This window comes from Berghia stephanieae, chromosome 2 (genome assembly GCF_034508935.2).
Source record: "Berghia stephanieae isolate SIO BIC M18660-M18661 chromosome 2, UCSD_Bste_1.3, whole genome shotgun sequence".
Lineage (NCBI taxonomy): Eukaryota > Metazoa > Mollusca > Gastropoda > Nudibranchia > Aeolidiidae > Berghia > Berghia stephanieae.
The window spans coordinates 52,390,204-52,417,703 of record NC_088361.1 but is presented as its reverse complement, the minus strand read 5'-3'; the positions used below and the strand labels follow the sequence as shown (position 1 = coordinate 52,417,703).

General features: G+C 35.4%; 1 protein-coding gene across 1 annotated transcript in view; it reads left to right on the top strand.

The window, feature by feature from the left end:
* The window catches only part of LOC144965140 (uncharacterized), a 73,081-nt gene that overhangs the window by 35,071 nt on the left and 10,510 nt on the right, over positions 1-27,500 (top strand). The window contains exon 2 of the mRNA XM_078900119.1: positions 27,061-27,500. This exon is cut by the window's right edge and continues 168 nt beyond it. Coding sequence (XP_078756245.1) covers positions 27,471-27,500 — 30 coding nt within the window. The 5' untranslated portion in view covers positions 27,061-27,470. The remainder of the gene's footprint in view (positions 1-27,060) is intronic.

The following is a 27,500-nucleotide window of genomic DNA, read 5'->3' as shown; positions in this document are numbered from 1 at the left end:
ATTGCTGTTTCCACTAACGACAGTGTATCTGTTTTGAATTAAGAAGTAGCCCTTTAGAGACAAATCGAGCTGGGAATTATCCCGGTTTTGGATTCTTTAGCGTTAGCTGTGCAGTAACAATTGCGTGGTAACCCTTGGATAGGACACTCCCTTGTTGCTGATTTCTTACTCCAGCGCTACCAGATCCCAAACCACTACTGTGTTGAAAGTCGGGCCAGAAGAAAACAAATCAACCCCCCCCCCTCCCCCAAAGAAAAGAAAAGAAACAACAGACTCATTGATCCTGGATGAATACCCATCATCTTGGAAGATAGTAGTCTACTTATGACTTATCGGATCTCCATGATCTGAATAAAGTGCAACTTAATTTCGAGTTTGAACAACATACTCAATACAGAATTAGGAATAAGAATTACATTCCCGTGTACTTCATGTGCTTCAATGATTTTTATTGTAGAAACTTTCGAATGGTTTATAATAAATATGACAATTTTAATTAAAATTGTTTTGTGTAACGAGAAAACTCATGGTCATGAATGTCTAAATTATTCAAGACGTACTCGATAAATTCAACTGAAACCATTCTTGATGGATATGGATACCGCATGGCTAATTTTGTGTGAAATAAAATGTTGTTTAAAAAGACAGATTTAAGAACATTTGGTCACAGTAATGGAAACATTTCGTCGATCGACTTAAAAAATAATAAAATTACCTGAGCACTTGTATGGCGCAATGTCCACTAAATGTGTTCAAAGCCCTTTACAAGGAATCAATGGCCGAGAGCAATACTTACCATGAAGGACCAGACATTATTTTTTTCTAACAAAGTCAACGCTGTTAACGGCCAGGAACTTATTTTAAGCTTGATCACGGTGAGAGACTGTGAGTAAAGAGCATTTTTCAAGGAATCAATTATGCGCCACTCAGAGTGGTACTCGAACCCTGGACCTCCCTGTCCGAAGGCGAGTGTCATACCACAAGACCACATATGCTTGTCAATCAGCAGCAAGAGTAATCAATTAACCAACGGATGATATTGAGGGGATATCTTACAAGATGATTGTACAAAATAAAGCATCGAAATGAATTGATTACATAAACTTTTATTTTTTTTATAAAACAAATATATAAAGTTTGGGTTATTCTATCACCCGTTGACTCAAATTATAAAGAAAATCCGCTGGGTTTAGTGTAGTGCGAGGCGGTCCTTGGCAAGCTTAAGGACCACGGTCCTACGGTCCCTGGGAAATGAAAACCGCAAGGACCGGTCCTAGGACCGGCGGTCCTTTTCGACATTGAACATTCTTGAGAGACCGTTTTGACCTTTGGGACCATGGGATCGTTCATTCTTGAACCGTTAAAGACCGCTACACGATGAAAACCGTGGTCTACAGGAGTAAAACACACGGAGTAGTCACACTCATTTCAAATTGTAACCTAATTAGAGAAGAGGGGTGATGCCTTCTTTATTTGATCACAGTACTTCATTGTTACTTCGATAATTTAGCGTGAATAAAATTTGAACTTTATCCCCATTAACGGAGATAATGGAATCACCCAAGGCGTTGATCGAGTTGTTCGTGGCGTTTATACACACACGCAACTCCTACCCCCCCCCCCCCCCACACACACACACATGAGAGGGCAGCGAGCATTGAAGAGTAAGAGAGAGACGTGAAGTTATAAGAGGGGGTGGATGCGGTAATAAGTAATAAGTAATAAGTGGGGTCGATGGTGACTTTTCGCCAGATCTAACAAACCCAGCTACCCATTCACTGCTGAGTAGACAAGGATTCAGAAAAAAACTCGACTGCACCCGGGATCGATCTCTGGCCCTTTGCGTATAGAGTGAGTGCTCTATCAACTGAGCTATCGGGGTCCCCAAATATTCTATTGGACCTTTTAAAAATACAGACGTTATAACTGGTTTTTTTGGAAGGAAGAAACTAATGAAACTCATATTATTTGATTAGTTAAAACACCAAACGAAATTTTAATATTATTGTATTATTTTAAATGACAACAATGCGATAGAAAGGAGTGGCGACAAGAGATGGACAAAAGAAAACAAAAAATCAGACTTGCAACTTGCTAGGTTTGAGACACACACACACACACACACACACACACACACACACACATCTTTAGTAGTCACATACATTTCAAACAATAACCCATTAGAGAAGAGGGGTCATGCCTTCATCATAGATCATTGTCATTGCGATCATTATGGTGTAGTAAATTTTGAAATTTACCCCGTATAATGGAATCGTCCAAGGCGTGCGCCTCCTGTTCCCCCCATCTCACACACGAAAGGGCGGTTTGCGGAGTGGAGGGAGGTGGTCGTCTGCCTCTATGGTCGTCTGTGTCGTTTAGTGTATGGCAAAGGGGGGTGGGTGCGATTAATTAAGTGGGATGGGTGGTGATTGGTGGAAGATAGGCAAAGGACCGAGGCAACGAATCGCTGGGGAAGTAGTATGGCGCCAGACCGTTGAAAGGTGATAAGAAGTGAGGACCGCCGGCGGTCTTCCTCTTTGGGACCAGACCACGGTTCACAGCTAAAAGACCGTGGGACCGGTCCTCGGTCCGGTCCTCAGCGCGGCACTAGTTTAGTGCCTGGTCCTTAATTTGACCTTTGGACTCGGGAATCGCCAAAAAAAAAAAAGCTTAAAAATTTGACCGCCCTACCGGACCGATCAAAGTGTGTAGCTCAAAAGATTCGCCTCGGTCTATGTTTATTTTCATAATACTGTAGTATGATGATTAAATGCATATTCGTCATCGCCTTTATTTCTCAGCATATTTTATGAGTTCGGAAAAAAAACAACAGTCACTGATGTCACTAGACACATAAAGAGATCTCTCTCTCTTCTTTTGTAATTTTTTTTCTAAGCCTTGAACTAGAAAAAAAGTATGACAGATTTTGATCGGTTATGGCTCAAAAGATTTGTCTTGATCTATGATAATTGTCAAAGTATAGTGGTATAGTAACTATACCGATCTATACTTATTCGTAATAACTTTTATTTCTCGGTAAATATTGTGGATTCTCCACTAGCTTATTTAACAAAAAAAAGTAAAGGTATACTAATGTAAGACGTGTATTTGTTTTAATAGTAATTATAAAATGAAATTAAGTGTTTCAAAATATAATGGTAAAAGTACCTTCAAAACATTCCCCCTCCCATAGCCATAAGTATATGATGACACATGATTACGGAACTGATTACGCAACTTGAAATTAAACCCATTCTGCAACCCACATATGAAAAGCATTTGTATCTGACAATTAGGTTGATAACATTTTCGTTCAGCTTTATTTTGATCCTCAATTGAAAATATATCTAGATAGTCTCTTTGACGAATTGAAAAAAATGCGTTTAATCATTGATTACAATTTCTGAATATGGGGCGGCTAGCGAAAATTGCATGTCTATAAATAGAAAGAAACAGCACGTACGTCTTGTGTAATGATACCACGGATATAATGTCACAACCACTAAACGCATGGAATGATCACGTTACTCTTTGATACAAATGACTTATTCTCACTATTAGATTTCTATAATGTTTTAATTGTACAACATGTGGGATAAAATGATATTTTCGTATAGCATAGTAATTTATAAATTATTCTAGTGTTCCGTCCTTGTTTTTCCCCCGTCAATTTCAAGGTAGGATAATGATAGCATCAGTTGCACAATATTTTTAATTGCCCAAACGCCGAGTGCTAATTTTGAATATATTTATCGTAATAGCTGTGTTGGCAATTTAATGGTTTATTCTCAAATTATCAAGAACATAATTTTGGAATCCAGAACATTCCAAATAGTCTGCTGATTCATGTGTAGTTTTAAACCAACTATTATATATATATATATATATATATATATATATATATATATATATATATATATATATATATATATATATATATATATTGGGTTTTTTTTTGGGGGGGGGTGGTTTCGAAAATTGTCACCTGATATAGACGTTTATTTCGTTTACACCATTTCATCAGGGATATATTATATCTAAGCGTTTAAAATTTTATACGATCAAATACATGTGATTTACAAATCAATCCAATTTATACAGGTAAATAAATTAAGCGTCCCAAAGAAATAACACAACATGATTAATTTCATCACCGTTGTATTTGCTGAGTCCACTTTATAATGTAATTCAATTTTTTGCAATAATCTCAAATCCCATTCGTCTATACTCGTTCTCCTCGCATGCATTTATAGAATAAAATTGATAAAAACAAAAGATGGTTGTTTTTGCTAACGGAGTGATCTTTGAACTTGATTTCCACTCCAATGCCAAGCATAACTTGTACAGAAGTTTCCGCCTAAGTGCCCAGTGGTCGAATAGTATTCAGAAAGAACTGACATACAGTACAGGCAAACGCGATCTTTACTGTGCAGTAAACAAATCTTAGTATTTTATATCTCATATTGAGTTCTAAAGGTCTTATTTCTCATAGATTCTTTTAGCGGATTCGTTTTTTTTTTTACCTTATTTTTTTTTACTCAAAAACAACGTTACTTTTAAAAGAAACCAATATGTTATATTATGTGGAATCAGAGTCTAATGTAATCACAAATTAAGTCTTCTGTCGTTTATGACATTTTGGTAGGGGGAATTAAGCTAAATCCGGGCAAATTTGAACGCATGACAATTTGCATACAGGTTACCAAGACCTTTAAAAAACATCTGCTATAGAACCACTCTGGCAATCAATCATAACGTTTCGGTTTAAGGCCTTAGATCTTCACTATTACAGCTATATTAAACAAGGGAAATAACTGCGTAAATACATATATTTTCTTCATATCTATTATGGTAGGGGGAATTAGGCTAAAACCGTTCAAATTCGGGTTGAAAGCATGACAATTTGCATTCAGGTTACCAAGACCCATATAATTGACACCTGCTGTAGAACCACTGTCGCAATTTATCATAACAGTGCGTTTTTAACACTTTTATTTTTTCCTATATAGCATTACTTATCCACTGGAAAATAACCAAGAGAATACAATGTGCGTTCAAATATTTAAATTCGTTGTTGACCATTTACAGTAACTAACAAATGGCTTCGAGTGGGAACAGTGCAGACACAATGGACGTTTTGGGTATAACTCTTCGTCAGCAAAAGGAACGTTGAAAACATAAAACAATATGTGACCCTCCGCCGGTATTAAGTCGGATTTTTCAATTTTGGATTTTTGGTACCCAATAATAGCTTATATCATGCTTACAATTTTGATACCACATTTATAAAATTCTGATTATTCATTGCCCAACTATGACCGTTTGAAGTAGGGAGAGTGTAAAAACCAAGTTTTGAGAAAATCGACTTTGAAGTGAGGCATCGGTTTCACACATAATCAAATCAATGGGCAAAGATAAATCCTCAGATACGGGCATTGAAAATTTGACGAAAATAGTAAAATTTGCAGAGACGCCGATTTTCAATTTGACTCACAGGAATTTCAGACACCACTCGGAGGAATTTCAATGCCGAAAGAGGAATTTCCGCACACACAAAAAGGGAATTGGGATGATATTTGGTATTGTGTTAACATATTGTATAGATCTAAACAGATAATTGATTAGAATTATATTATGATATATGAACACATTGTCAAATGCAACCCCAAAGTTTCCTTATTTCAAGTGAAGGAAAGCTCCAAAACATAATGATGGTAGTGAGGATGATGTTGTGTTGGTGGTTGTAGTAGTAGTAGTAGTAGTAGTAGTAGTAGTAGTAGTAGTAGTAGTAGTAGTAGTAGTAGTAGTAGTAGTAGTGATGATGATGATGTCATAATGGCTGTTGTAGTAGTAGTAGTGGTAGTGATGATGATGTGGTGGTGGTGGTGGTGGTGGTGACTGTGGTGGTAGTAGTGGCAGTGGCTGTAGTAGTAGTGATGATGTGGTGTGGGTGGTTGTAGTAGTAGTGATGATGTAGTGGTAGTGGTTGTAGTAGTAATGACGATGTGGTGGTGGTGGTTGTAGTAGTAGTGGTAGTGATGATGATGTGGTGGTGGTGGTTTAAGTAGTAGTGATAATGATGTGGTGGTGGTGGTTGAAGTAGTAGTGGCAGTGATCATGTGGTGGTGGTGGTGATTGTAATAGTAGTGGTCGTGATGAAGATACGGTGGTAGTGGTTGTAGTGTGTGTGTGTGTGTGTGTGTGTGTGTTTAGGAGAGAGAGAGAGAGAGAGAGAGAGAGAGAGAGAGAGAGAGAGAGAGAGAGAGAGAGAGGGAGAGATTGCTAAAAGTGCATCAAGCGAGGCTAAAGTTTGAGGTCAAAGTATTTGTTATTAGCTATTATTGGCAAGTGCAGCCTTGGAAATGGTGACTCTCTGAGAGAAAGTCAACTCTTGTTTTGAAGGTTTCACTGATAGTTGCTTTTTTAAACTTTAAATATATATATAACTTATCGTCAATACTTATGTTGAATTATTATGTTTTTATGTAGTAAAATGATTGTAGTTTATGAAACAACCAAAAAATGAAATTTGATCATTTTGACCATTTCCACTTTAAAACCGGTTTTCTTCGTTTTCCAAATCCCGACTTAATACCGCTTCGAGGCGTAGGGTCACATATTTAGTAAGAATTGTATTCCAAGGTGGTTGAAGCAGGAATGAGACGTTGGCATTGTGTTATCTAGTTGACATACTAAAAACTTGTCCTAACAGCCCATGCGATAAGTTCTTCTTGCCATTGTAATTGTATATGAAAACCTGCAAACGTTTCCTTTTTTTATTTATAGAAATATGTAATATTCTTTCTCTCTCTCTCTCTCTCTCTCTCTCTCTCTCTCTCTCACTCTCTCTCTGTCTGTCTCTCTCTCTCTCTTTCTCTCTATCTCTCTCGCTCTCTCTCTCTCTCTCTCTTCTCTCTCTCTCTCTTTCTCTCTCTCTCGTTCTCTCTCTCTCTCTCTCTCTCTCTCTCTCTCTCTCTACTTTCTTTTTTTCTGTTTAAAATCCATCAATATTCAATTATGAGAATGTCATATGGAATACTCAAGTAATGCTACAATGTCAAAACTCTACATTAACTGCATAATGGTTCACTAGAAAGACACGCAAGACCTATTTCATACAAAACAAGCCATCAGTACCAAGTCATTTTTGGACAACAACAGGTAAATCAGTCCTGGGTGCTTTTAGCCGAGCACTCTATTATAGATGAACGATCAGGCAATTTATGTGTAGTGCCTTACACAAGGACATGACCGTGCATATAGGACATGCTCCAATTGTCACCATGCGGCCAATAACGTGCCGTAACGAAGCTTGCCACAATACTGCATCGTAACGATTGATGATTATCGTGATGATGATAATGATGATAATGGTGATGATAGTCATAGCATTCTAATACAATTGTATAGATGTGCCGATTCCATTCTGTCATCAAAATGTAGTAGTCCTTCAGAGCCATTCAGTCCATAGAGTCGGAGTCTATCCCGTTATCTATAGCGTGAAATGGGCAATAGCGATTGCTTGATACCCTTTTCATTGGACGTTAGTCTATCGCCAAGTACTTTCGTGTAGACTGTGCACGCAGAATATAGAATTTAATAGAAAAGCGTACATTTATGCGGAACAGGCATTTAGGGGACGGAAACTCTCGTTGAACTTAGTACGTGGAACAGTTTTTTTTAATTAAATAGTTCTGTGGCTCTGTGTATTTTTCAACCCTTTTCGAGACAGAGCGAAAGGGCATGTAGAATGAGAAAAGTGGTATAATATTGGAAATATAATAAACTATCCTGTAACCGAATCAGCTAATTTTAGTATATTTTTAATACAATGAGACATTGATAGATTTAAAAGCTTTTAGGAATTTTATAGGCAAAAAAGTAAAAATATCATATATTACAGAGTTATAGTTATACGCCGATGCAGGCCGAACGAACGACTTACCGATCACGTGTTCAATTTTTTCTCGCGTCTTCTCGTCTAATCTCGTCACTCCGGAATAGAAAGAGGAGGTGAGGCTTATATGATATAACGCAATGAAAGTTCTGTCCGATGACGGGTGGGGGGATATCACCTCTCCAAAACTTACCTTATTATATGAGATCTTGAGATTCTTATCCAATCATCGATTGCTCGTTTGACAGTTCGCTTGTGAACAGTTAGGAGACCATCTCTTGATTTATGGGCAGGCGGCTTTGCGTAAATGCGGTGAGTGTTGTATACATCAAAGAGTACCGCTGACCGATGGGTAAAGAGTGATTGTGTAACCCAAAAGCCCTGCCGACTCGACTGCAAGCTCTTGTATGTAAAAGCTGCGTCACCATCTCAACGCTCAGGAATTAATTAGTGAGGCAGGACTCTCAGTATATATTAAAAAAACAAACAACGCTTTTGAATCACACGAGATACATCAGTGTGCTCGTCGCATTGAGAATTTAAAAATGAGATATAAATCAAGAAAATCGACCGGAAATAAAAAAAAATATCATTAAATTTTTAAAAAATGAGCAATATTTTTTTCAAAATCAATCTACTAGAAAAATTTTAAATTTCTAAACCTATTTTTGTGAAACAAATATAAATGTTCTCCTTTTTGCAAGCTGGTTCAAACAATGTGGTTTTCAAATTTATCGTATACGTAATCATTTGGAAGCTCCCGAGAAAGGTATTTTTGTGTAATCCCTTTCACACACACGCGCGCGCGCACACACACACACACAAACACACACACAAACATATACAAACAATACACAAACAATGCACATCCCTGGTCATCTATTGCCGATATTATTAATGTTAATATATACATCCCATGCTGATTGTCACTACCCCCCCCCACCCCCAACCATTTCCACCATCCAAGTACCAGCGGCCTTTTCTCTTTGATTTCGTATCATGGTCTACCCGAAGCCCAACACCTCGATCGTTTGTGGGTCAACCCCCCCCCCCTCCCCCCTCCCCCCACCTTCCCCGTAATCAATTTATAATTTTCTCTCTGTATAGAGCGCCACATGCACAATTATATACTATTGAATGACACTGACCTTGCCCCTCCCCTAACACAAGCCAACAGCAACCCAAGCTATCCTCTATCACGTGACCTTAGATCCGATGCTGCATACCGCTTGAGAGTCTTCACTATCCAGATCTCGTTCATGGTCACGTGAGAAGGCTATATCCGTTCGGGATCGGCGTTCGACGTCTCGTTCGGTCCGATTTCGTTAAAAGCCTATTCTTTGGTGTGAGAACGTCGTGTGAAAAGAATAATTGATGATATGCGTTTAAGCAAAATACTCACAACATCCGCCAGTCAGATTAAACAAACAAATACAAAACATTGTGGGTAAACTTCAACGTTTATAGTCTGATCGATGGAGTTTACTGAGAACTTACCGCTAATAGAATGCCTAAAACTAATAACAAAGAGCCGAGTGAAGTCATCTTTGCTCCTTCTATAAGTAATTAAGAGATGGATATAAAGGTAAACGGATCTTGCGCAGCAAACTCCAATGCAATGCCGTTTTACGTTGGCATCACATGAACAACTAAATATAACAATATGTTTTAATGCCTTTAACATAATATAAAAAACAGGGTTATATTAGTGAAACATTGTTTAACGTGATATAATTATACAATGAATTCATCACAATTATGATGTGATATTTATTATGAGATACAGGCGTACCCTTAGAATCACCAGAAAAATATGTCATTAATAATTTGGCTAAGGAGTTAGATTCTAATGACAGAGCTAACGATTACCTTCGTACCTATTCAACGCAAAACTCAATCCGAATATTCGGAGTTAATGAGGGTAAACATCACGCATGAACCCAATATTGTATTTGATACGTCACAAACTTGACATATAAAACACAAACGAACAATATCAAGTATAGAAAGTTATAGTCATGTTTTAAGTATAGTATTACTAATGTGAACTGTAGTCTGGAACCTCTATTTAAAAGGCTATTACAAGAAGACCAAGAATAATAATAAGAAAGTCTCAAAAGATATAGGGTTGTCATCTGTTTGCTGACGATATTCTTAAACAAAATTCATATACGTATCATAGAAGAAAAATGACTTGGTCAACATGACTGTAATTGCAACGTGAATATTTTATGAATAGTTGAGGGGAAAGGACTGAAACCATATAATTGAAACGGAGTATTTGGAGAACTGAAATCGAATTATAAATGTTGGCATCGTCTTATTACTTGGTGTAGGCACACATTTCGTCTGGATTCTTTCTAGTACAGCGTGGGATAAGAGGTAAACGTTATTAATTTGCTTTGTGCTGTTCGTTTCTTGCTTTAGTTAAAGGTAATTAGGAATTGTTTGAAATTGAGAATTACATGATTTCTACCCTTTTTATTTTTGCATTGGAAATTGTTAAGCTTGTGTTCTTTTTGATATGAAGTTGTCCATGTGCACTTATTTGGTATGAAGGCATCCATTGTATCCATGTACGACGTGCACTTATTTGTACATGTCGGCCACAATTATTGTATTATTTTATTATTATACTTACGTTGAGTATATATTATAATCTTCTTTCTCATCATCATCATCATCATCATCATCATCATCATCATCATCATCATCATCATCATCATCATCATCATCATTATCATCATCATCGTCGTCGTCGTCATCATCATCATCATCATCATCATCATCATCATCATCATCATCATCATCATCATCATCATCATCATCATTATCATCATCATCACCATCATCATCATCGTCGTCGTTGTCGTCATCATCATCATCATCATCATCATCATCATCATCATCATCATCATCATCATCATCATCATCATCATATTCTTCTACTTCGTCATCGTCATCATAATTATCATTATTGATTACTGTCATTATCATTGTTATCATCATAATCACAATGAGTTCCATTATAATTATCTTTCATACCAGTCAGAATATCGTCATTTTATAATTGCATTCAACCCCACCATTCAGTTAGGGTAAACAGCAAATAACATATTAATGATATGGCGGAAAAGGCTTAAGTTATTCGCAGCAGCGCCAAAACATTTGGTCCCATGAGTAAATAAATTGATGGCCCGTGACACATATAGCCTGAATTCAGCCCGAATCTGCGATGTTTATTATGTTATATTCGATAGGGCACCTTCTTGTTGGTTTCAGTTTTGTTTTACGCTCAATGACGTGGAAATTAAATCAAGCAACTTATAGCGGCGACAAAACACAAACAACAAACCTCATCTTTTTGCACCGGATTACGGCGAGAGAATGTGAGTAAAGAGCCTTCTCCAAGGACTCAACTATGCATAGCTCAGACCGGGACTCGAACCCAGAACCCTCCGATCCGAAGGCCAGTATCAAACCTCAAGACCATAATATAGCCAGCAGCACTTTGAAAATTTTGCAAACTCCTCACAATCCTCTAAGAGCATGTCAAATAGTCAACGTGACGAGAATCATCCGCATAGACACGTTCTTTTTCAAATGACTCAGTTTTTATAATATCATATAAGTAGTTCTTCAGAGCCATTTGGTCCATGGAACCGGAGTTTATCCCTGTTTCTATTTCGTGAAACGGACAATAGCAATTGCTTGCTACCCTTTGGACAGGACGCCAATCTATTGGAAAGTACTTTCCGCCAGATCTAATAGACCCAGCTACCCAATCACTGCTGGGCGGACAGGTGGGGGGGGGTGGAATCAGACAGGAAAAGATCTCGACTGTATCCGGGATCGATCTTGATTATTTTTCGTTTTGAGGCGAGTGCTCTACTAACTTCTGAGCTATTGGAATATCCGATAATATCTTATAATGACCTACATTTTTATAACAGCCTCTTCTTCTTGAACACTTTTTTTTTCCTGATCGGGATTGACCTATAGCATAGACAGTGCCTTGAGGTACACGAGAAAGCACAAGACTAGGTAAAACTCATGCCCACTGTTATCATAATAAGTATGTAAAAGGATGAAACTGAAAATACGAAATAAACAAACTACAACGTTTAATTGACCTACTATTTAAGTAATCTTTGGAAAAAAAACTACAACGCTGATTAAAAGTAGTCCCTCAGAGCCATTAGACCCATGGAGCCGGAGTTTATCCCGGTTTCTATAGCGTGAAACGGACAATAGCAATTGTTTGCTATCCGTTGGATAGGACGCTAGTCTATCGCAAAGTACTCTCCGCCAGATCTAACAGGTCCAGCTACCCAATCACTGGTGAGTGGTCAGAAAAAATCTAGACTAACCCAAGATCGATCTTGGTTCCTTTACGTGTGAAGCGAGTACTCTACCAACTGAACTATCGGGGGGACCCCCTGAGCTATCGGGATCCCCAGAACGCTGATTAATCAGGACGTTATTTCGATCATCCAAGATTTTAACTTCTTACCAAATTTGCATATTACGAGCACAGTTTTAATTATAGACTGGGAACTCCTCATATAGTAAAAGGAAAGGGAACTGGTTAGACCTCGCCTTTGCACCAGGTCGGGACACTTATCGAAGCTTTAAAAAAAACCCTCTTACCGTATAGACTTAACCAAGACTGTCTTGAAGGTGAAGGTGGTTAGATTTTAAGTTTTAAATAAAGTAAGTTTTATATAACCGGACTTGATATTGAATCTTTGAAACTTCCTGATATGTGGAAATGTAATAAACATTGATATCTGATACTGACCCTGATCGGTAAATAGTAGTTGTAGTCCTGCAGAGCCGTTAGGTTCATGAGGTAGGAGTTTATCACAGTTTCTTTAGCATGAAACGGACAATAGCAATCGCTTGCTACCACTTGGATAGGACGTTAGCCTATTACAAAGTACTTTCCTCCAGATCTAGATGACCTAGCAACCAATCACTGCTGGTAGACAGGGAGGTTGGAACAAAACTCAACTTCACCACCACCTATCAGAACCCCCTATATGAATGACGTTAGAGCATTTGGCTGACAGGTGGCTTCAGAGCCAGATAGTGTATTTCATTTCTTTTTTTCTTTTTTTTTTTTTTGACTCGTTAGATAATCAAAAGTTTACAAATACTAATATAATAAGGGGCAGAGTTTTTTCTCTCTTACATTTATCAATGCATTCGGCTAAAAGAATTCTTTAAGATAAATTGAAGAGTGATTTTCCAAAACTCCCTAACTCCGTTTTATCCATTTTGAGATATTGAGAGGAATATTTCCCCTAAAGTTTCTCATTCGGCCTATTAATTTATCATATTTAAACTTCAAAGTCACACAAATCTAGGAAATTCTTGTTTCAAATTATGTTTAGAATAAAGTTTACGTTTCAATTTATCTCATGGATGGAAAATCTCAAAACATATAAGATCGATTTAACGAGTTTTGGAAAATCAGCCTTCAATTATATCTAGATGGATATTGCGCTATATAAATTCTCAAGATGGATGGATCGATGAATTGATAGAAATTTGAAAGATAATAGACAGATAGATGAATGCCTTGATGGATCGATGGATAGATATGTTGATAAAATATATTGGTATATGGATAAATGGGTGACTAGATGGATAGATATATATTGATAATAATAACAATGGTGATGATTATACAATACAATTAAAGACAATAATTATGATATTTTTTTCTTCAAAAACAAAAATAATGATAATCATAATAATTAAAAGAATAATAATAATAATAATAATAATAATAATAATAATAATAATAATAATAATAATAATAATAATAATAATAATGATAATAAAAATAATAATTCGCATTGAGCATCACCAGTGATAAAAATGCTCGTTATAAATGCCATGTATTATTATAATAATAATAATAATGATGATAATAATAATAATAATAATAATAATAATAATAATAATAATAATAATAATAATAATAATAATAATAATAATAATAATAATAATCTTGGAATTCAATGGCGCTTTTGGCCTCGGGCTAAAACCGCTTTACATAGATCAACAGTATAAGGCTTACATAATAAATTTACACACGCACTCGCAGAAAGTCATTCCCCTGCACAATTCTATTCATGGATATTTCATACACATACACAGACACACACACACACACACACAAACACACACACAGAGAGAGAGAGAGAGGGGGGGGGGAGCGAGAGAGAGGAGGGGAGGGGGGATGAGAGATATAAAACAAATACTATGAAATAAGTGCTCTACCTTATTATTAAATGATGGGTAAATATAATATAAATAAAATTGATGTTCAAATAAAAAATTTTCACTCCTATAACGATGCTTCATGCCTACTAAATGAAATCTTTAGGGAGTTTAATGTCGTTGCCGTTGTGATTTTTAAAATTATTATTGTGAAGTTTCGCATTAAAGGAGTGAAGAGTAATGGTTTGAATATTATTCTCTCTCTCTCTCTCTCTCTCTCTCTCTCTCTCTCTCTCTCTCTCTCTCTCTCTCTCTCTCTCTCTTTCTCTCTATCTCTATCTCTCCCTCTCTCTCTCAGTCCTCTCTCTCCCTCTCTCTCTCTCTCTCTCTCTCTCTCTATATATATATATATATATATATATATAAATATATATATATACATATATATACCTATATATATATATATATATATATATATATATATATATATATATATATATATATATACAGTGGCGTGGGTCCATTAGATCGAATGGTGCCAGGCTCCACACCAATCTTGTAAAAAATCATTAACAGCATAATTTAATTAAAAATAAAACAGAGATTTTAACTCCACTGTCTTTCGCCAACTCGCCAACAACATACTGCCTTTTTAGTCTCCACTCTATTCAAGATTCCGAATCCCGCACTGAGCTGACTCGTGTGTTGGTGACATCACTGCGCGAATTAGTGACTGAATCAACACCGTGGTGCAAAGGAATCCAAGCTCCAATTAATGCTCTATTCATTAGTATCGCTACAGCTGATTGAGCGAGAAACTAGGTCGAATTATACTATCTTCAAATAGCGGAAAACCCCTCGACTTGTGCCAGGATCTGAGAGCTCCACCGTTGGACTGGGGGGATGCGCCAAATTAGGGTAACTTCGGCCATCCAAAATATTACATTAACTGTCAAAAACACTGATCATTGTCAAGTTTATTTGTAAGCAGCAAAGAAAAACAACATAAAACTTTAAAATATGACATATCAACTCCCCCCCCCCCCCCCCCCCCCACCTCTTTTTCACGATTATTGAATAAAGTAATTCTTTGCAACGAAGCATTGTCGACGAATTTACCAACATTTTTCTTGCTTGCAGTGCCGAGTTGATCGTTACGTGTGTATGAGTGTTTATTTGTGTGTGTGTGTGTGTGTTTGTGTGTTTGTGCGTGTGTATTTGTGTCAGTCAGAGAAAGAAAGCGAAGATTGTCAACAGTTATACTTTTGGTGTGTTTTTCGATTTTTTAAGTACTTAAGTGGAGTGATTTTTTCTTTGTGATGCTTTAAGATCTGAATCTACCTTTTATTTGTGCAATCATTAATCGTATTCCACTGATTTCCATTATTTGAGATATACTTTGAAGTTTTTTTTTTGTTAAACAGTGAATTGCAATGAATCAAGTTGACTCTTTACTTCACCGACCGTTTGGGAGATTGACACTAGATGACAAATTAGAAATAAAAAGACTAGTTCCTCACCAACCAACTGATTTTGAATTAACACAGGTGTGGAAATCTCGAAAACGCTCTTTTTCAGTGACATGGTATGACAGGCATGAATGGCTCACAGTTAGTTTAGAAAAAGATACAACAAACACTGACAAATCATGGACATCTATAGGCTATAGTGACCTTAACCACTTCCATCGTATTTCTTAACCTCCTGAACGTTGTTTTAGCACCCTTAAAAGAGTGAAAAATTTCTTGCGAAATTCAATGAAACAGGAGCGGTTAAATTCGTTAATGATTCTGTCAATTCACAAAGCTTAAATAGATGCCATTCCAGATTTCAATAAACACATTATAAAAAGATTTGCAGAGATGAAACATCGCCGTGCAGATTTTTTTTACAAGTACTAAAAGTAAGTAGTTTCTGTCATAGGTTTTTTTTTTTCTCTTTTGATTTACATTTATCACATATTGATTGCATTATCTACCAAATCCAATCCTTTAAAAGGTGGACAAAGAATAATTACAAGGACCTTTTCATACGGGACTTGTATCTCAGTGTTGTGGTTTGTTGTTTTCATGAATTATTTGTTTTTTTTTGAGATTTGTCCACTCGTAGAAACCATCGACCCTCCCCCCACCCTTCCAAAAAAAAGAGAGTTTTTAACATGTGCTCTCTCCTCTTAATCGTGTTCACTGTTTTAGAATTTTTTTCTTCTTCTAATCATGGCACCACCATATGCCGTCAATACACCACGCCGCTGTATATATATATATATATATATATATATATATATATATATATATATATATATATATATATATATATATATATATATGTATATATATATATATATATATATATATATATATATATATATATATATATATATATATATAGATTCAGAGAGGATGATAGTTTTTAAAGGAAACAAACAAAAAAGAATCTCTATCTTTACATTCAACTGCTTTGCGTTGGTTTGCATTCACACTGACACCCATCACGGTATACTATATTGTGTAGCAATGACCATCCCGCACAAATCTTTGGGCCTCTTTTTCGCTCACGAAGTGCCCGAATTCGCGTCAAAATATGGGACGAAGCCGTCCCGTGCATGCTATTTTAAAAAATTAATTACGACGCTGTTTATCGATGAATATGACTGAAACTTGGCACACAGTAAGAAAAAAGGTAATTTTAGATTATGTCAATCGACAAAACTCGTGCGATTACCAGAAGACCGTTAAAAATAGATTTTTACTCTTTAGAGTGAAATATTTCTAAAACTACCGGGCGTGGAGGTTTTGTCGCTGACAAGGTAATACATGAACATTTCTTCTTTTTGGTTGTAAAATTCCATATGGATATGACGAGTACTTTTCCCGTATTTTACAAAACACCATCCTAATTTGCTCTTCAAGTTTCAATCTTTTAATCCACTTATTACGCAAGATACAACCAAAGGTCGAAAAAAATGCCGAAAAAGCGTCCCATATTTTCGCGTTTTTTTTCCTCTTTGCGGGTCATTCAAATAAATGACAACTTTGAAACTGCAAAAGTTGTTTATTTATGAATGGATTTTCAAAATTCAAAAACATTTTTACCCAGTGGAGATAGGGCTTTGATTTTAGACAAAAATTTTCCTCAAAAAGAGAAAAAAACATTTTTCATAGTCATTGCTATATTGTGGTCACAGAAATAAAACTACAGATTGATGCGCACCACGATCAGGCTTTTTCCATTCGTTGTAGTAGTACACGTCGTATGATCCATTGTCTTCGGAAAGTAGTCTTATACCCGGAATGATGTATCGAACACTTAATAAAATGATTATTGCTAATAAGAGGTTTTTTATCATGAGGTGGCGGATAATGGGCTGAAATTGCGGTAAGCGCAAATAAAAGTTGGCAGGATTATGGTTGACTATTCTCGACTAAAATGGATTGTTGGACTCTAAATAAGAGCTTTTCTTCCAATACTGTCGTTTAGGTGCGGATTTCTGGTCTTGTTTGTATGAAACTCTGCGTCGGACCAGTATGTCTATGGTTGGGTCAGTCAAGGCGTGTGTTTATCCCCGTTTCTATATTGTGAAACGGACAATAACAATTAATTGCTTGCTACCCTTGGATAGAACGCTAGTCAATCGCAATATACTTTCCCCCAAATCTAACCGGCCCAGCCACACAAGCACCCGAGGGATCGATTTCGATCCCTTTGTGTGTGAAGTGAGTGTTCTACCGCAACTGCTATATGTGTTGAAACTCCAAACTGTATTAAAATTAATATTTCTATTGAGGAAATGGCAAAGTAATTGATAGGTGTTGAAAACAGGATATTTATAGCAATTATATTGTTATTACTCGACTATCAAGTAAATGGGGTTATGAAGTGAAATGTCAGGACTTTGGTTAAATATATAGTAGCAAAGTATTATTGAATTGTTATTTACCGCTATAAATGCAAGATTAATTTGCAAAGGATTCAACATAGAAAGATTATTGAAACCCGCCCCTCAATACTGTATCATGTCAATGTGATGCATTTGTCGTATTGAAATTATGCTAAAATAATTAAAAATACAATATTTAGTTGTTTTGCAATGTCGGAAATTATAGCCTACTCATTTTCTATGAATAAATCTATAGTTACCATCTAATGTCTATAATTTTGATAATAGGTATTAAATATTTAAAGATTAGTTTACTGATAATACAATTTAGAAGCAGTAAATCACAGACATATATTTTGGTGTGGGGACACCAAGAATAGCTTAGCTATGAATTGAATATTCAAATTAATTGCATGAATATTGTATATCGAAGTAAATACATTTTTTTTCTAAACTAGAGTGGAGCAGGCATTTATGTTGATAATAATTAGAAATGAAATGGTGGCTGGCGTCGATTGTAGAGCGGAGCTGTAACAGTAACAGTAGGGTCATGGGTTCGAAACCTCATCGCTGCTAAGTTTTTATTCTGTACTGTCCTCTGGCACTTTTCTACCCACTTCATTTCTTGTTAATATATTTTTACAGTGTCTCCCTTCTCCCTTTGCAGTTTACGAAAAAAAATATGCGTATTTGATTAATACTCTATTGACTTACTTGACTTATTGCCGATCGCCTACTAATCTTGAGACTATGACGCTTTGGCAGCTTTTCTTTTAGCTCCAATGTCATTAATTCGATAGCCTTTTTCTTATTGATGCAGCGTCTTGTTTCATTGTTTTTTGAGACATAGTTTCTCATCTTCATTTACTGTATTTTGGATTGTTATGCTGAGTTGTTTTTGTTTTATTGACTATGTTTTTAAAGCTTTGTCGTGAAAACGCATACTTTTCTATTTGTGAAGTCGCCGGCGGTGAGTTCGGCGGCTTTAATTATTGCTGACCGAGTATTTGTCCACAACACGTCTGGTGTTTGTACGTGGCGTGTGTTGTTTTGTTACTCTATGGGTGGGTCAAACGCATGTTGGTATTATATGCGACATTTAGGATCTTTCACTATTCTGCCAATGCTTATTTTTTCTTCTTGTTGTTTGATTGTGTTCTGTGCCATAGTCTCTGTAGGTTAAATTTGAAACATGTTTTGACGAGTTTATGGTTATTTGATAGGAGCGGGTCACCATATGATCTTGCATTTGCAATGACATTTCTCTGTCGCTGTTGACAACGTATATTATTATTGTCAATTTGGTTGAATATTGGTTTTACTGTACCTCTGGCTTGATTTCGTAACTGGCCTGTCCATGTTGTCCGGTGACGTGACGAATGGCAAAATGCACTGGTTGTGACGAACAGGGTTTTTGTCCTCACAAAATTCTACTATTCTCTCTCCGTTCTTATTTCGTACCCCTTTTCAGTAGGCTTCTATGGATGAGTCGCTTTCTTTTCGTTGTCCTATTTTAGCATTCAAGTGCCCGGCTATTATGATTATACTTTTATTGCCTAATTATTTTGATGTGAAATTTAGCTCTGTGTAGAAGTTGTTGAGCTCGTCTGGCTCTTTTCTCGCACTTTCGCTTGTGAGGCCATAGATATTGATGATGTAAACTGTTGGTTTGTCTTTAATAGTCTTCAGATTGAAATGAGCAACTGAGCAACACGACATATTCTATTAGACACTTTGCATGCCTTGAATAGAACTTTCTCAAAGTTTTGATAATAATAAAACCTCTTCCATTATAAGGAGAACTGTTTGGAAAGCACAAGAGTCGAAATCCGTTTAGAATGTTGTCGGTGCCATTTTTCATTTTTGTTTCCTGAATACATATCTATTTTGTACTTTAATATATCATCTATTACACATGCATACATCAAATTCATTCTGAAAAGAATGAAGCATAGATCCCTTACTACATGCCAGATGTACTTCATAGGAAATATTTTCATTGTATAATATTATGACCTTTTTATAGTTCGAACGACAATCTGAAAACGAAAATAATTCTACTGGCATTGCTTTTTTGTAGATTTCGTTCACGAAAACGACATAATCTTCCGACATTTTAAACTACCATTTTACGTGGGTAATTCGGTTGGGAAAGTTGCCTTTCAAATGTTCTGATCTAGAAGAATATTCCTTCTGCGAAGAAAATGTGTAATCTTTTACAAACTAAAATAAATGTCTTGAAATACTAATGGACTTTTAACTAAACCTTATCTAATATATTGTAGCTAAACTCGATCTTTTTTTTCGAAATTAACTACAAGACACATGTTTATAGACAAAACCAAGTAATCTTATTCCGAGACAAGGCCAGAAAGCAAATTATAAAAGAATATAAATAAGGGTTAGTAGACACAGAAATAGAGGCCTCTCTGCCCACCATTGGAGGTCAAAAGAACCCACCAAAATATGGAGGTATAATCTTTATGTCTACAATATTTCTTTCATAACCTTTAAGATATTCCATAGAGTAGCACTGGCATTTACCAGTATATATATATATATATATATATATATATATATATATATATATATATATATATATATATATATATATATATATATACATGTATATCATAACAAGGCGTCATTATTTTCGTCATGGCCAACTAACAAAATTGATTGTATTGTCAATTTTTGAGAATTCAGACGTAGAATATGGGAAACTAGATACACGATTTTGGGATTTGTGATAAATAATGGGTGGTCAGATGATATGCCATCGCCACATGAAACGCCTATTTATCAGAATAATAAATGGCTTTTGGGTAGTATTATAATATTACAGTCTTCAGAGTTGAAATTGGCTATATTTTACAGAGATAACGTATCGCTATAAATTATCTATGTTTTAAGATTTAAATTTTCCGAGTGTTGAATGATGAACTTGTTGAATCTAATTCATAAGCCATGATGTATGACTGAATGTTGTACATTAGTAACATAATTATTCGTCTTATAGTTAAATCGAGCTATTAAGTCAAAGTAAATTCCAACTCTCTACTTAGTCGTTTTAATTGCATATACAGTATCACGGTTGGCATATTTTGGTCAAATAGGATGCTAATTTTCAATATGAAAAAAGAGTTTTAACGGGATGTGATCATAAAGAGTCAGAGGCCGGCCGCTGGGTCATGGGTGTAGGACATCAAGGACGGGACTTGCTTCTTCTTCTTCTTCTTCTTCTTCTTCTTCTTCTTCTTCTTCTTCTTCTTCTTCTTCTTCTTCTTCTTCTTCTTCTTCTTCTTCTTCTTCTTTTTCTTCTTCCTTTTTAAAGTCTGTAACTTTAATTTTGAAGATTCAACAAACCAGGATATTTTTCTTTCCTTGTAGGTGTGAGAATATTCCTTTGTCTCAATGTCGATATTATGAACAAGTACAAATGGTCTTTGAGTGGGGAACCATAGGCTTGGATGGCCAAGTCCATAGAAGAGTGCACAGGAAAGCAGTGGGGTGGCGCATTATTTGCTTTTGAGAAAGTGCAATATCCAAAAATATGTGCTTTAAGCACTTTACAAGGAGCCCCGAGACAACTGTAAATTTAACACGTAGAACGAGATAAAATGTCAATTACTTCGCTATTCTGATATATATTTAAAACACAAGCAACGGTGTTTCAGGCCGAGTACTCATTTTACACCTGGATACGGTAAGATAATGTGAGTATAGAGACTTTTCTGAAGGGCTAAACCAGGAAACTACAAGTCTGAAGGCGAGTGTGCTACCACAATGGCAGAGAGTTGTGTGGCTTTCTCCTTACTCCAACGACACCATGGCAAAAACATACATAAGGAATACAAACGAGTCGCGATTTAGATAGAACAGCTTGTGGTATTCCATCATTTTGCATTCAACTAATCTCTAACCAATATAATAAAGGAAACAATACTTTTATGCCTTTGATAGTAACAAGTGAATTTTATATAGGTGGAGAGAACATCATGAGAAATGTATCTTATACATGGAATAGAAAAAATTAAGCATCGAATACCATTCACAATTTTGCTTTCATTTTTTTTCTCAAAATAATTTGGAAATACGACGCTGACCACTTCAGAATATTAGGGAAATACCTTGCAATTGAATCGCATTCTATTCAAAGGTAGCAAGCAATTGCTTTTGTCTGTTTGATGCGATACAATCCGAGTCCTGTGACCTTATGAATGGCACGGAAGGACATTTCATACTATTTATTAAACTTTAAAAAAATTTTTAAAACAAAAGTTGATAGCGATTTGTGGTGTGTGTTTGTGTGTGTGATAGTGTCTGTGTGTGTGTGTGGTGGGGGGGGGGGGGGGGGGCTTGGGGGTTGTATATATGTATTGAGATCTTCAAATCAGCAAATATAGGATTCAAATAAACTTTAAATAATGATTATAGGGTTTTACCGTCTTGTCGCCTTGCCAGTAGTATAGAAGACTAAAATGACATTTGTTGTTGGTTTATATTATTGTAATAACGCTAGAAAAGAAGTCAATTTCATCAAGATTATGTTATTCATAGACATTTGATATTTAACGTCATGATTTTATGCCGACACATCGTTGTCATTAATTTTGATTCTAGACTGATTCGCTTGGCGTTAAATATCACTTCTCAATCCAATTAATTTCACGCTTCAAATATTAATCATGGTCTCTCTGTCGTTGTCATTTTAATCTAACTCTATCCATCTATCTATCTATCTATCTATCGATCTATCTATCTATTTATCTATCTATCCATCCATCTATCTATCTATCTATCTATCTATCTATCTATCTATCTATCTATCTATCTATCTATCTAGCTATATAACTATCTTTCTATCTGTTTATCTATCTATCTATCTGTCTATCTATCTATAATCTATCTATCTTTCTATCTTGTTATCTATCTTTCTATCCATCTATCTATCTACCTGTCTATTTGTCTATCTATGCGGTGATCGGCTGAAATTGGCTGAACATAAACACAACAACTGGCCTCAGAGTAGTGTCCTTCGGTAAAGCACTTTAAGTTTATCTCACAGCGGACTTGAGTGTAAACGACACTTTATGATATGCACTGTTGGATGCTATTAAACTTTTAGCACAATAAAACATGTCTATTCTTTAGTACAGAATGAACATTTTGTTACATAAAGTAGATTATTGATGCATTGCGTTTGGTAAAATACTCAAAACATCCGATACCCAGATATAACGTAATATCATACAAGACTAGGTATAACTTTGAAAGTATATAATCTGATTGATAGAAATAAGTGGGAAATATTCATACAAATGACTGGATAAACACAATTAAAAAGACCTGTGTGACGTCAACTTAGTTCCATCTATACCTTGGACCTTGGCGTTGGAATGTAAGAACACGATGGAAAGGACTTGAGGTGGGCGTGATAATGAAATGATTTTATCACGTCGCAACGAATAATTTTCATTTTCCTCCAGCGTTCATTTTTTTCTCTCTGCATGGCTTGGTGAAGGAGCAACCAGTTCCCACTCATCGGCAATTCGATAATACACATCTTGTCACGTTAAATCTTATGGAGACCTGGAATAAATACAAACTTGCTTCAAGATTACCGATAATTCCAGCTGGTTTCGTTGTTTAGTTGCAGTAAATAATATAGATAATATGCGCATGGCTAAGGAGCTCACCACATTGCCATCCTGAAGTATAACGGACCAACACACAAAACTGTGTGTAACCTTGAACATTTCGAGTCTGGTTAATACAGTGAGAATTACTCATAAACGCGGATGGCAAAAAGCAATAACAAAGACCTTAGTGACGTCAATTTCATTCTATCTATATCAAGATGTAAATAAAAGTTGAGGAGTGCCCAGAGCATGGTATTTATTATTGATGCTATATTGCCATATGAATGGTACCAACACACAAAAATATGTGTAACTTTTAACGTTTATTGTCTAAATGGTCGAATTTAGTGAGAACTAATTAGACAACTACTGCAGAGCGTTTAGCCAAAAAAATGTATCATATTGCCAGCCGTACCAACACACCAAACCATGTGTAACCTTGAACGTTTGTAGTCTGAAGGGCTGAATGGTGTCAATTTTGTTCTATCTATGAAAACAATAACAAAGAGCTTAGTGTCGTCATTTTTGTTCCTTCTATATCAATGTTTTACGCGGGTTTTTCTTTGTATGGCACAGTCTGTTTTTGTTGATCTTGTTGTTTTTGTTGTTTTCTTTGCTGATGCTGTTGTTTTTATGTTTGGTCTGGTTGTTATTGATGAAATTATTGTTGAACTTTTATTTATTTCGATGTGGCAAATTATTCAGAAATGAATCCATACATAGAGAAAAAAAAAAACCCCAAAGAACGACAACTCAACGTGGACTTTACTGATCTGAAAAGGTCTATACTATTCAGTGCCAGACAAAGTAAAATGAAAAATGCAAGAAGGAAACCATCTAAGACGAAATCAGCATGTTATCATGCCAGAGAGACGCTTTACAATTGGAAAAAGAGCTAATAATAAATTACATATCTGCATGTGCATGTATGCAGATATTTATCAGATCTTTTATCCTCTGACTAAACACATTGTTTTTCATTTTGGTCAGAAAACTTGCTGCTTGGTGGTCTAGTGGTATAACACTCGCCTTCTGATCAGAAGATCCTAGGTTCGAATCTTGAGCGGCGCATAGTTGTTTAGTCCTTGGAAAAGGCTCTTTACCCACATTCTCTCACCGTACTCAAGTGCGTTATAAGTCCTGACAGTTAACAACGTTGTCTCTGTCCTAAAATAACTGTAACATCGCTTAGTAGGTGTCATGTCTGGTCCTACATGATAAGTATTGCTGTTGGCTAGGGGGCCCTTTACAGCACTTTGGGTACGTTTAGTGGATATTGCTCTATATAAAATCTCAAGTTTAAAAGTTCAAGTATTAAAACTCAACCTCAAACGTTTATCAAATTAAGAGGTTTCAGGTTTGTTAGATTTTGGCTAGTTGAAAGTCATTTTAATTGATGTGGTGCCTCTTTGAAGTTTTTTTACCATAATGACAAAAATACAACAAAACACAAGTAATTTGTCATAGGCACTCACACATACCCACACATACACACATACATACCCGTCAGTCCAACAGTGCCTTAACCATAATCATAGGAATCAGCTATAATAACGACAAATCAAAAATATTGGTGATCAGAGAAATACAACTTTCTTCCTTCCTTTCTTTCCCTTTCTATCTATCTATCTATCTATCTATCTATCTATCTATCTATCTATCAATCTATCTATCTATCTGTATATCTATCTATATCTATCCCTATCTCTCTCATTATATATTCAGTCGTTCATGTATTTATTTGATAAATGACCGATAAAATATTGTGCAATTCAAATCTTGATGTCATCATCTTGATGATAATTTATTTGTTTTGTCATTAGATATATCTATTCATGTTTTCCTCTCTGCTGTGAAGTAATATTTTATGGTTGGTTCTACTTGATTGGTGAGTTATATTCTAGAGTAAATTGCGCATGCGTGTGGTTGTAAGTACATGTGTATGTAGAGTAAATGAGTGTGGGTTATGTACGTGTATAACATAACATAACATATGGTATAGGGCGAAATAGGATAAAATCCCTTGAATATTCAACTGATTGAAAGATGACAATAATGATACATGTGGTAAAAAAGTATAACAACTTAAATGCACCCATGCATGTGTGATGTACAAACATATATCTTTTACCTTGACATGCAAAGCACGCACACACACACGCACGCACATACAGACACACACAAACACACACAAATACACTCATTCATCCATACATAGAGAAGATAACCGCAATAAGGTAACAATGCATGGTATTTACATACAAGATTGAAAGCCATGTCAACAGCAGTGCAAACAAGCATAAATGGACATATTATATAAATCTTTCATCATATATAATTCCCTGTCTACTAACACCTTGAATTAATCCAGAGATTTTGCATTCTTTGTTTCAAATTTCAAATTGCTCCATTTCTGGACAATACGAATACCGAACCAATTTTGTCTTATGTTTGTTTTGCATCTAGTCTTAAATGTGTCCCCTCTAGTAAAAGTAATATTAGAAAAAGAAAATCTGAAAAATCTATCCCATCCAGACCATGTACTAATGATTAAACCTGGATTAAATCCCCACGAATTTTTCTGTATTTCAAAGTTGGTAAGTCAAGAAATTCTAACCTTTCCTTATAAGATAAATACTGTATGGCATAAATCTTTTTGATAGCTCTCCTCGGAACACTTTCAATGCTAATAGATTGTCTTTTATATAATGGGCTCCAGATGCAATTTCCGTATTCTAGAATTGGTCGAACGAGCGACTTATACAAATACAAAAATATGGTTTTATCAAGTCTTATAAAGGTTCTATATGTTATTCCCATCATTCTGCTTGCACGCCTTATACAGTTATCAATATGTACATCAAAATTCAAAAATGAATCAATGTATATGTCCGCTTTTCTATAATTGTATTTTATGAAATGATTTTCTATTTCTTTGCACTGCGGCTTACGCCTGGGTTATTTCAGTCTTCCCTTGGAATAGACCCTAAAGAAAAATTTTCCCATGAGAATAAATAAAGGGAATTTTATTCTATTATTATTATTATTATTATTATTATTATTATTGTTATTATTATTATTATTATTATTATTATTATTATTATTATTATTATCATCATTATTATTATTATTATTATTATTATTATTATTATTATTATTATTATTATTATTTTTATTTTTATTATTGTTATTATTACTATTATTATTATTATCATCATCATCATTATCATCATCATCATCATCATCATCATCATCATCATCATCATCATCATCATCATCATCATCATCAACATCATAATAATAATTATTCAAGTGTCTTGTCAAATATTTCTTTTATTTTATAAAAGATTCGTCTACTGATAGATATAATTCAAATCCTTACAAAGATTCTTTTTTTGGTTTTGTTTCAGGTGGATAATCCTAACGAATAGAAGAAGCTTTGGTTCCGATACATTTTGCAAACAAAAAACAAGTTGGAATCTAACAACTTAGTGATACAATCTATTCAAACATTGGACGGTAACCTCTACAAAACACTCCTTTTTATTTTCATTTATCTTAATTTGACAAGATCAAAAGCAGGCTTGTGGCTCAAGTCTCTCTCTCTTTCTCTCTCTCTCGTCTCTTTCTATACCAAAAACGTTAAGCGTAATTATTGTTTCTAAAGCGAACTTTACGGAGAAAGCAGTGAGAACCTGTGAAAACAGTCGACCTAGACAACTGTTGTTTATAAATAATCAACTATATTCACTGATACTGTGGACGACTTCTAGACACATCACATATCTATACGTTTATCTGGATTAGTACATAAAATTAAATGACCATGCCTTCTTATTGTCATCACTGC